This window comes from Seriola dumerili, unplaced genomic scaffold (assembly GCF_002260705.1).
Source record: "Seriola dumerili isolate Sdu_G_001 unplaced genomic scaffold, Sdu_1.0 BDQW01000056.1, whole genome shotgun sequence".
Classification (NCBI taxonomy): Eukaryota; Metazoa; Chordata; class Actinopteri; order Carangiformes; family Carangidae; genus Seriola; species Seriola dumerili.
The window spans coordinates 3,119,003-3,131,742 of NW_019174311.1; the positions used below are offsets into that span (position 1 = coordinate 3,119,003).

The window sequence follows — 12,740 nt, forward strand, 5'->3', positions numbered from 1 at the left end:
AAAACATTACATCCTTAAGGCATTTAGTCAGACCCGATTAAAGACAAAAGGTAAGCAATAGACTACCTTTCTGTTAATTGACCCTTCAAATGAAATAGAAAACAGTAGGACTGTGTCCCATAAAACCTTAACAATCAGCTGAAAGATGCCATAAAGCTCGGTCGAGCTGAGGGGAAACTACAGAGTCAGGTGATAATTCTGGGTAGGTTTGTTACTGCAGTTCTTTTCACACTCAAGTACATATGTGATTCATCGTTGATATGAAAACAACGATTACAGCCGCTTTAAGTGAGGCTGTTCAACGCAAAACAAATCATATCACACGTAAAGAAAGTACTATTTATCTTGTTGCTCCCGCCTCTCCGGGGTCAATAAGTTTGTAACATCCACAGCAGCAACTCCCGGTGTCTGTTGCATCCTCACACCTGTTTGTGGCTGCAGTGTCCCTCTACCCCAACAAACCTGTCAGATTCAGTCGGAGATAAATGAAGAGGGCAGAGGGGAGTCCCAGGCCCCATCACAGATAAACGCCCCTGTCTGGGACAGAGAAACATGGAGGGGACAGGCAGGAAAGAGCCACGGATTAAAGATGGAGTGAGAGAGAAAGAAAAGGAAACCTAAGGCAGGTGAAGCTTGACAGACTTTGAAAACACCACAGAGATGAGGGAAAGTGGTGTGAGGCCTTCCACTGAGTGACTGTTTGATAGGCTCTTACACTACAGTGTTATTGAATATCTCCGCCGGAGCCTCTCAGGAGATGGTAAATGAAATGCATAGCAAGATCAGATGACTGAAAGAAAACAGTCGTAAAAGGGAAATTAATCGAAGCTTTTCATTGTGTTGCTGGACTGTGACTGTGTGTGAGGTAAAAGAGTAAAAGCCCAGTACAGCAAGATTTAAAGCCTGAGCTGGATTTTGACACCAGGGCATTAGTACAAATACATACAGCTTAACACAAAATGCAAAATTAGAAATACAATAAAAATGCCATTAAAAAAAACTAATGAAAGGGATCTGATCATGACTTAAAAACTCTTTCAGCTTGCACCAATATCCCATCTGTTGTCCGAGTCCCACATATTGATCCTCCAAGCTATCTGTCCAAAGGAGTAATAAATTCCGGTGTCAGACACCTATGAATCATCAGTTTGCACCATCACTGACTGTTGTGCTGCCACATAACCGCAATCTTTACATTTATCAAAGGTGAAGCACAGCACCACACAGAGTTCTGTCTAGAGGACTATATAGTGTGTCAGATACCACAGTACTTTGATCAGCCTCTTTTCATGTGGCAGCTGTCTGAATGTACCTTTTTTCCCCCCCCTGTCTGAAAACTGCATGATGTTTAGTGATTATTAAATGTATACTACCTATATGTTGCATTGTGGGATGATTTAACTTAGGTATAGAGTAAAATATTCCTGTACGACCAACAGTCCAAAACACCCAAATATTCACTTTGCTGTCACACAAAGACAAAATCCACAGCAGTAGAAATAGTACAATTTATAAGTCTTCTATTTTCATTTTTGAGATTTACAGCACACTATACTGGATAATTTTACAATAATAACTCAAACACTGGAATAAAATAGTAAAATGCAGTATAATGCACTAGAGTGCAAATAGGGAGTGACTTTGGACTTGAGACTTTGTTGTATTATAGCAGAGTGAATCTCAGCACCATGGACAGCACCGGCCTTTGCATTGCAGCAGGCTGCTGAACGGAGCAGAGCCGTGTTCTGTGTGCTGATAAGCCTGTCCTGGATCCCTGAGGCCTCGACTCAAGCGGGCTCTTGATCTGCTGGGAAAGAGGCCCAGCTATTTTTTTTTTCTTTTTTGTACTGATGACACATTAATGAGGAAAGCACACTGTGCAGATTCAGGCACAAATTCCATTTAATTTAATTTAATCATCCCATACATCCATGTAAGCCAAAAGTTCCAATCCAATCCCATTAAAACTGCTATTAGAACTGTGGCCAAGCCTGTTGTACAGAGCCTGTGGTCGTTATTGATGAGCAAGTGGCTTCTAGCAACTTCTTCATCAACACTGATTCATCATATGGTCCAAACCTGACTACTAGATCATGTCTTTTTCACCATTGCAGCATCCCTCTGACACAGCACAACTGCAGCTTGTGTGGTCTCACAAAGTGAATGTGTTTAAGTAACTGGGCAAAATCTTTTGTAGACACTTTTCCTGTCTGCCATCAGACCCACACAGCTCTCATGACGGATTTCACTGTAGGAGTGACTCATCTCTGCCCCAATCAGACCAAAGCAATTTTCAAAATAGCTGTTTATATCATTTCAGGCAAGATGTACAGAAACTAACTCATCATATTCTGGAGCTACTTGGTGTTTTAATTCAGTTATCTCGTAAACCTTGTCATAGGTGTAGCTGATGTCATGACTGTAGTAATATCATTAATACACTCAATCTTTCTATTGAACCAACAGGCAGTGTATTTGTTTGACCCCATGTTCTTAGTATGTCTTCCATGATACACATGACATGGCTATTGACATGGTTATTATATGGTATAATGACAAATATGACCATGCATGTAACGTCTGGCCTGTTTAAGTATATCCATATATCCGTGACAAATGAGGTTACTGGACAGTTAGTGCACTGACTCGTGCACAGTCTGGCGTCACAAAATGAGCTGTTGGCCACTGTTCATCCTGGCCCTGCATGATCCATTTGAGGTCCAGCACATGGGATAAATAAAGCTTTTCGGACAATAACATGGTGAAAAATATCATGCTGCTTTTAACTGAGTTTGTGTGTTTCTCTTGCGGAGTAGCAGCTTTTCACACACTACTGTACAGTACGGCTCCCTGCTCTAGTTCCAGCTACTGCTCAGGCTGTTACATCAAGTTGTTTTTAATAGGCCCAAACGGTCCTACGCTTGCATTGCTGCACACTTGAGGGAATCCAAAAGTGAGTGGCATCCTTGCTGTGGGAACTTGTTTGGAGATTACAGTGCTAACAGTGGTGATTTGTACTGTTCCTCTGTGCACATCCCACTGTCTTTCCTGCCTGGAGACCACGATGTGCTCTCCTCCCTGCAGAGGGAATGGGAGCTCGGTGGAACTGAGCTATCAGCTTCTGTATCAAGTGTAGACACTAAAACATGTACACAAGCACTCATGCACTGACACACATTGTTGGTGCAGTGAGTATTTGTCTCACACTCTCTCCCTCCCTCTCTCATGCACACACTCAATATGCTTTATATAAATTTTTCACGCTTTGACCTAAATCAGTGGAAATAACAGGAATAAATTACACACCATTGCTCACCCACCTGACTCCACTACTGGAGTCTCTGACTGGCCTCGTTGACTTACAACGCCCACGCCCAATTGCAGACCCATGGCTAACTCACCTGTGAATAAACCATGAGAGTGACTGCTCACATTTACATTTGCTAATGTCTTGAGCAATTAAAAATGATTGAGTGAGTAGGAGTTCATAATGTTCAAAGACGGATTTAAAACTGTTGATAGACACACTGGCTGCAGCAGGATTAAAGCTATGACCTTTCTGTTCCTGGGAAAGTCTTTCTAAACACGAGGCTGCCTGACACTTTTTAGTCAGCAGCATCTCACAGTGTAATTTTATAATTAAGCTATCTCTGTCAAGCGGTGAATCTTTTGCAGGCAGCACTTTTGAATATATGAAAGGAGCTGAATGAGTCAATATGAATCTTGCAGTTTGCTAGATTAATGTGATAGACAGCAGGAACAGCCCAAGATATGAAGGGTGAACCAAGACTTCCATTACTTGATTGGAGGGAGCTTTTTAATGGAATAAGAGATTTCTTATAATGGGAACATAGCCCAAAACCTAACTGTATGAACTGGAAGTCTTCCTGGACACAGTCTTCCTCTGGTTGCTGTTGGGAGAGCAGGTTGGAATGACATTTGCGAAGGCTCGCCCCATTGTGTAGGTGACAGGAAAAGCACTTTTAGCGGGGACATTTTTGGCTCCCTGGGTGGATGTGCTGGCTGCAGGGAGGGTTTCACAGTTGGTCAAAGATAGCCCATCTTTTTTCGGTTGAGATGCAGAGGCGTGTCTGTGTCTAAATGTGTCATGTATGTATGTGCTTGTGCATGTGTGTGTCTCAGAATTATTATAATCCATATTTTGAGTAGTTCTGGATAAGCGGTGGTAGCTATTTTTAATAATAGTGGTCAATAACAACCATATGAAAACATTTAAAGAGCACAAACCTCAGTTTTTAAACCTTCTGCTCTTCAGTCCTACTACACTTATAAGACATTTTATATTGAAGGCCTTATTTCTTCACCCAGCAAACAAAAACTACTTACAAAAAAATCTGATACTTTACATACTTGAGTGCCCTGAACATTTCTATCAACATCTGACATACTTCTCAGATATTGAGCTTTGATGTTTTGGCATCATTTCGGGTGAATGAAGATGTTTTGTTTTTTGTTTTAAAGAAATATTATAGTGGCATAACACTGAACTAAAGTTTGCAGACTTATGAGGGGCAGATTTTTTTTTTTTTTTTAAAGAATGGTCTTTGGATCCGAGGATGAGATATCCTGACAATCAGTCCCTATGATTCAAGCTCCAAGAAAAATTCACCACGTAGTTTGTATGGCTGTCTGTTAAAGGTTTTTCCTAAGTGAAACCATATAACCCCGATGATGTCACAAGGGATACATTTTTACTGACTTGACAAAGTTCTGACAAAAAGTTTAGTTCAGACAAAACAGTCATGAAGACCTAGCAATCACCACTTAAGCCTAATCAGTTTGTAGTCACCGCTACATCTACCTGTCCGCCAAGTTTCATGAAAATTCTAAACTCTCAAGTGAAAACAGAGAAACTGGGAATGAACCAGATCCATAGAGTCCTCCTTGTTGATTCTGCAGCAAAGGCTTACACGTGAAGCCACCCACTAGTCCTCATTCTCAACACCAACATATGGTAACAAACAAGGGCCCCAGGCACTTCCTATTGGCTGCTGGCCTCACTGACATCATTTCACTCTCTTGATGCCAGTAGCCCACACACTGGAGTTTCACACTTGGGCTGTAATCACTTTGATGATCTGGAGGCTTGACCTTTGCAGACTCATGTAGCCTTACACCCTGATATCCTGTCTTCTGAGAAATGGGTTTCTTTCCCAAACAAATTACAGAACACAACATCCATGTGAGGATGAGTCATTTTTGTTTAGGCCAGAACCTATTTATTAGAGCTAATATGGAGCACTCAGTGGGTATACAATGTGTTTTTTCTCCTTTAGTATTAATAATTTAATTCAGCATAGATTGTAAATGAGAATGTTGTACTCCAGATTGGGCTTTCATTCATATGAAAAAGAAAATCACAAACCTCAGTGCCTACAGTGATGCTTTGGTCATCTACCCAATGAATTTACAGTTTCAGAATTGTCCAAAATACATTTTTAATGAAACTCTCCTGAATAGAAAAATCTATTATTTTCTCATCAGTAATTTTATTATTGTATGTACAGTATATATATTGTCATTTTGATCATATATTATTGTTGAAAGTGTCATCACTCTGTAGCTGTCCGCTACCATTCTTGATCTCAGCATTTCTTTCGCTTTCATACTCTTTTCTTTTTACATTGCTTTAGCTCTTCTGCTGCTCACTCTCTCCATGCGAGTTGCTATAGCTGGGTGCCCTAACTGTGGCCGGGCCCCTGAGGCAATGGGGCTACAGACAGATGGCAGCACAGTTGTAAAGCCAGGGGGGCAAAGAGAGGAGGATAGCTGGCGTGGCAGCCGGTAAGGAGGTGGTCCATTCAAGGGCACATTGTCAGTTGCCTGGGTGGAAGGAGCAGGGGGCTGGAGCAAGGAACCAAGGCTCTCTGGGGCCTCCAGAGTTGATGGAAGTTAAGGGTCTGTTTGATGTTATTTATATCTATGATGAGGGCACTGAAGCGCGCATACAGTATTTAGAAGGAAGGCTGCACAATGATGCATATTTTTCTTATTAGCCATAGGTTTGTTGTAGAGGTGCTTGCAACAGATACAGTAGTAGGAGTGTACAGTCATAGTACTCTGTAGCTACTTAGACAAAGTGGTGCTGTGAGCAAAATGCTAAGGCTAGCATGGCAACATGACCACAGTGACAATGCTACCATGCTAATGTTAAGGAGATATGTATACTGTGTTGAACATTTAGTTTAGCGTATTAGCATGCTAAGATGCTAACATTTGCTAATCAGCCCTATGTACAAAGTACAGGTGAGGCTGGTGGAAATTACTCAAAGTACTGGACAAATGGTGCTAGAGGGACCATTCATTTCTCTACCAAATGCCATGGCAAACAATAGTTGTCAAGATATTTCACTCAAAAACTAAAATGTCAGCCTTACGGTGGCACTAGTGGAAAAATCCATAGATTACCAAAGTTAGTAGGATTCATCCTCTGGGTACCGTGATTTTTTTCTACAAAAGTTCTTGGCAAGACATGTAATAGTTGAGAAATTTCAGTCTAAAGTGGTTGATTGAATGACCAACAAACAGCCTGACATTGCCTTCCTCAAAGCCACACAAGCGTGGCTGAAAAATGAAACTGTAAATGATTAGGACAGCTTCTTTCAAATGTCTGACTCAGCTAATGGGTGGACAAAAATAGCACTTCATTATCCAAGAAAGTGAACCTGACTGTATCATTTTAAGCTGTAAACGTTGCACTGTGACTTGAAGGATGAATAGTATTTTCAGACTTACTGGTAAACCCTCCAAGGCCTTCAGCAGTGATGTTCCAGAGAGCTTAGTGCTGATTGTGTTTGAGAGGTTTAAACACCTGCTTGTGAAATGAGATGTTACACGATAAATACTTGATGTTCAATGTACTTGTAATGCAGCCAAATGATGCAAACAGTTGACATCATTTTTGTCCCCGTGAGCTACTAGATTATCAGGGGAGTGGTGTTTTATTCTGATTTATCTTTTAATACTATAGAGGGAGCTTTAAAAACACAAGCCCATTCACTAGATCGCTCTGTCAGGTGATTCAGCAAACCGAGGCTTTGCCCCTCACAACCTCGCTGCTGATATTATCCTGCCTCTCAGTGTGAATCCTGTTCATTGCAAAAGCTGCAAAAAGGTCACAAATGGATTCAGAGTTGTTGTCGTTCAGTCTCATTCTTTGCCTTTGTGGTTGTCACTATCAGAGCAGAACAGCCTACCTTTCATTTTTAGACTTCCTACAATTTAAGAGAAAAAAAAACATTCCTGTTGGGTAGTTCTCACCTTGGGCCCTTTGGAGGGGGGATGTGCTCAGTGTGCACATGTGGGGAGAGCTCTTATGCTCCTGAATGTGCTGACAAGCTGGTTAAGCGGGGTGTGGTCCCTGGTTAACGCGCTGTGTTTTAGTTTTCTTGCCAAGTCACATTATCATATTGTCTACTTTATTCCAGTCTTAAATCATTTCAGGGGTTCACGCTGCACTAATGCAGTCTAGAGTTTAGCAGCTGTAGCTTATGCTTGCCTGCATTCCTGATGTCGTTTATGAATTATATTGGGAATTTAATCTTTTATCTTGTGTAAAGCCGTGACATCACCACCTGATTGGACTTACAGTGTGTGCAGACTTGTGTCGGAGACGACTATGGGAATACAGGAAACACACTATTGGTCCACTGCATCAGCCTGACACGTGGATTTAACAAATCCTATTTGCATTAGCATATTAATTAGAAATGCACATCATCACCACATGGTGCATGTAGGCTGTACATGCTTATCTGACACACATTTCGAAACACCCTCATCCAGTGGATAAAAGAAATCTCCATGTGCGTGCATGTGTTTTCACCTAATTCCTCTGCTCTACCCGGACTCCTGTCATTTTCTCTGAACAACCACCCCTTCTATGAAAAATGAAGTTATTTGATATGCATTATAAATAGCTGCTCTGTGATTGGACGAGGCCAGATTCTCCTGCAAGCTCTTCCGTATAGCAACAGCCCCCTCCCATCTCTCCTTCTCGCCTCTTTTCCCTGGAATCCCCCTTCTCCCCCACCCCCCCTCCCTCTTCCGATCTCCTTCCCTCTTTCAAAATGCAGACAGATCTTGTCCTCCATGTGGCTTCACCCCTACCCACAATGCACTTGGTGCTGCCACTGGCTTCAGATGTGACAGGCAGTGTCTGTGTAGGGGGCTCCTCTCCTCTCCTCTCTCCTCCTCTCCTCTAAGCTACAGACTGACTCGCTCCTCCCGCTGGCTCCTACTGCTGCGGCAGCATCTGGATATGGTCACCATGGCAACAGCAGCAGGCCCTTTCTCCACACACACACATTCTCTCTCTCTCTTTCCCTCTCACACAGACACCTCTACCCCTCCTTCTCCCCCTCTCCTTCTCTTAAGCTTTTTTTTCTCTGCGCGACTGGGTGCGCTTCCTTCAAGCTTGACCTGGATTCTGCGTGCAGTGCCATGTCTGCCCCACTGAATGTGTGACAGTAGTGATGATGACACAGTGAGACGGGTGCGCACGGTCAACTGACCTGTTTCCAGGAACTTTTAGGATCAAATTCCAAACTGGAAATTATCCCTTTTCATCTCATCTCTTCTCTTATTTTCCGTTTTGCCATACTTTTCCTTCCCTCTTTTTTCTTTTTCTGTTTCCTCTGGACTGCTTGTAAACCCCACTTTTTCTTAACGCCACCTTTTCTTTTCTTTCCGCTTCCCTCCTTTCCTTTCCTTGTCTCTCTTTTCCTTTTCCCAACACCCTCCCTCTCTTTCCTTGTTTCTCCTATCCTTTTCTACTCTTGTCTCCTCTCCTCCCCCCATCGCTAACCACCATCCTCTTTCTACTCCCCACCCATGTGCTTCAAGGAAGAAGCAAGGGGCTGCAAAAAAAAAAGCTTGAAAAGGAGTCAGCTGTATCCTCCCTCCTCCATCACTGTACTCCATATCACACCCTGAGCCGCTCTACAAATCTCCCCCCGCCCCCTTCCTCTCCCCAACCTCCCCCATCACAAATCCTTGCCTCCTCCTCAGCTGAATATTTGAACAAAGATATCAGCCTCCTGAAGGCAGATATCGCTCCGTTTTTGTCACATTGACGTATGTAGCTCTTAAATACATGGCGCTTATTGTGCATTTCCTCTTTTTGGCTCTCTTTGTGCCTGGATCCAGCGGCAGTGTGCGCACATGGATCTGTAGACCCCCACTCAGCTTGTTATGAGTCACAGTTATCATTCATTGAAATACAAGATTCCTTTAAAGAGAGACAAGGCTCTCTGTGCAGGGATGGTGGCAGAGTAGATGTAATAGCTCAGTTATTACAACAGATTAATGAATTAATATCATGGACTGCACTCTTTATAGATTACTGCATACTATTTAACTCCTTTCACCTGAAACATAATTTGCATATGAATCTCACCTGGATGCAGATTTTTTTTTCCAGTGATCGTTGAGACTGTTTTATGCACATTTTGTTTTGGGGCTTTAGTTACAAGTTGTTTCGTGTTTTATTTGCATCATTGTCATTATTGCTTGCTTTTCTTTTGGTGTGCATATATGTTGTGTACAACCATTGCCATGTATGTTTTCTTTTGTTTTCATTTTATTTGGACCCCTGGAAGATTAGCTAGGACTTTGTAGGGCATTATGGAACATACTGCAGAGGTATTTGCACCTCCTGAAAAAAACTGATCACTGAGGAGACGTATGTTGTGTGAGAGCTGGGACAGATCATATAAAGTCATGTAGAAGTGGAGCAGCGTATTAGCATAAGGAAGGTTGATACATTAAAACAATCAGCTTTGTTTTACCAGGGAGCTGAGTGTTATTCCGCTTCTGGGAAAGCAGTGAGGCTGGCACACCTGTTGGTCTCCAGGGAGGGACATCTTTTTGTAGTCTTATGAGCCTCTCATGCTCCCTCCAGATTTGGACTGCGAGAGAGATGTTTATTTTGATACGTGACGTATGGCTCGGACAGAGGGGATTCACAGGAAAATAACAGCCGTGAGGGAGTGGGCCTTGATCAAATTAGTCTTTCTAATTCAATCTGTTCACAGCACTTGAAGTCCATCATGGTTTATTCAGTGAGGTGAGTGTACTAATTGTACTCTGCCTTCTCTCCCCCTCTTTCTCTTGCCCTTCACCTACTTTTGCACGTTTGGTGATTTTTCTTCATCCCTGTATCCCCACCTTCATACTGCAACACACTCCCTCTCCCTGTTGCCCTCTCTTTGCCTTCCTTCCCTGCCTTTGATCCTCCTCCTGCCAACACCCCCACCCACTCTTTCCTCACCCCATATCGTCCTGCTGTACCAACTCTTTGGGCCCTCTTTGGGCTTCTCCTCCATATCCTCTGTGTCTGTAGTAGAGGTGGTGGACCAGCAGAGGGTGCTGAGGACAGGTTGCCTGGTGAGCGGGGTCCACACTCCACCCATCCGACGTAATAGCAAGCTGGCCACCCTGGGGCGCATCTTCAAGCCCTGGAAGTGGAGGAAAAAGAAAAATGAGAAGCTCAAGCAGAGTTCCACAGGTACAGTGCAGGGAGGTTGCATTTACAGGTTCCACAAACAGAAGGACTCACTCACGTTTCTCCTCATCCCCTCTAATGAATTAGATTAGGGAGAGATAATGAGAGGGTGTGGGTGAAAAGATGTGGCAAGTATAGTTCTAACCGTCTGAATACGTCTGTACTCATCACTTCATAATGACTCCAGGGAAGAGTTTTCCACATTTTACGTCATTGTATCCACAAAAACATGCAACACAATACTGTAGGCATTTTAAAATCTTGACATAGCACTGACACGTAGCTTGTGAATTTTGATGTTGCTGAAATGATTTTTAAGAGGATATAGTCGACATCAGTTTATCACAAAATCAATAAAAATATTTTGCCAATATCAGAATGTACCACAAAATGGCAAATGAGATATCACAAAACACCAATTAGACTTAAATGTAATGAACCATGATCTGATGCTTCCTGTGTTATCATTACATTCGCGTCACAGAGCTAAGTATCTGAACCTCTGAAAAATAATTTCTCTGCATTCTTTAAAAAAAAAAAAAAAAAAGGTCAGGAGGTCATTTAACAACATTTACCTCTAAGTAATTTGTTTGTGTTTTGTGAAATTATAAAAGAATATGATCATATGTTATCATGAAAGTAGATAAACAGTCATAATAAATCATTGTACAGTCACATTGTGTTCCTGCTTTAGGTATAGCAGGTATCTACACTTTATATTTGCTGTGCACAAGGTGAAATGTGATGCTCTTGCTGTAAATGGAGAGTGCTGTTGAATCAAGGTGGCTTAAAGAGTGAATGTCATTTTGGATCATCACAGTTCAGGTCACATCACGGTCACAATTACAATATTTTCCAAAGATAATTTAGTTTCATTCACATTATATCTATTCATAGAGAAGCATATCAATCTTGTTTATGCACAACACAGAAATCACGATGGCTACACATACATACGTCTCTCCTCTTATCCCCTCACAGATGTAGCATTATCCAGCGGTCTTCTATGCCACGACCCCAGTTCCCCCACTCAGGGCTGCTGCTCAGATGGTGCAGTCCTGCTTGGAGGATTCGGGGGACCTTTGAACCCAAACCTCACAGTCAGCAGTGTGGAATACCTTGGTCCTGAGGAGGAGCACCCCCCTTCAGGTAGGACAGTCCCTCACTGTGATCAAGAGACACTATAGAGCTGCAAAAGCAACAGATTTGTAAAGTGGAGGGGTAACTTTGTCTCAGCTTTATAGTAGAGTATGAGAGTCAGTATGAGTTGGTATGAGAGTGTAACAGAGTTCAATGTGATAAAATGCTTTAAAATAATGTGAAGGAGGACAGATTTTATACTCTTCTTACAAAAAAAAATGAAAACAATGCTAATGTTATAAAAAAATTCCATCTGTTGAAATTTTTTTTTTTTTTTTTTTTTTTTTTTCCATTTTTCACATAATGGAGACATTTGTGTTCGAATCAGTGTTTTTACATACAGTATGCACCATTAGAGGGCAGCAGAGACAATTCAATGACGTTCTTTGCCTCTGCTCTCACCTGCTAGGATTGTAATCCTCTGTCACTTAGACACATAATAGTTTTGTATGCAATGCTGTAACAAGTGCATCATGGATATGGTTTTTATGTACAAAGTTAATACAGTACATTTCAGTCTGGTGGTACATACTGTTACCAGTAGAACTGGTGCTGCTCGATACAGTTTTTAATTTTAGAATATGTTCATTCAAAAACAACTCTTACAACTTATATTTCAATAATTACTCACAGGTTCATTGTATTATCCAAACCTTTTTTCATTTGTATTTCAGTTTAATCGTGTCAATAATAACCTCACTGCTCTTTGAAATACTCCTTTACATTCTGTTGCCGCCAGTTGCCATCCATTTAATAGAACATGTTTTTGTTCTTCACAACAGCACTCATTTATAAATGTTTTGTTCCCCTTCATTAATGTCCTCCAGTAGCTGCCCCTCTCCAGGACTGTGAACGAGTAGAGGAGAATGTACCGCATCCGGAGGAGGAAAGAGACGAGGAGGTGCACCCTGCCGGGGATTTACCTGAGGGGCTGCAGGACATGACGGACCAGATGGATGAAAGACCAGAGGAGGAGATTCCTCCCGGAACGTCCCCACCACAAGTACCTCCAAAACTTTTGCCCCAGCTGAGTGCTGGAGATGGTGAGTGCCCAGAGGTTAAGGAAATGTCTTTT

The 12,740-nt window shown here is 42.1% G+C and overlaps 1 protein-coding gene across 1 annotated transcript in view; it reads left to right on the top strand.

The window, feature by feature from the left end:
- LOC111219200 (phosphatase and actin regulator 3-like) overlaps positions 1 to 12,740 on the top strand; it is a 30,834-nt gene that overhangs the window by 7,288 nt on the left and 10,806 nt on the right. The window contains exons 2-4 of the mRNA XM_022741813.1: positions 10,364 to 10,528; positions 11,507 to 11,674; positions 12,493 to 12,708. Of these exons, the coding sequence (XP_022597534.1) occupies positions 10,364 to 10,528; positions 11,507 to 11,674; positions 12,493 to 12,708 (549 nt within the window). The remainder of the gene's footprint in view (positions 1 to 10,363; positions 10,529 to 11,506; positions 11,675 to 12,492; positions 12,709 to 12,740) is intronic.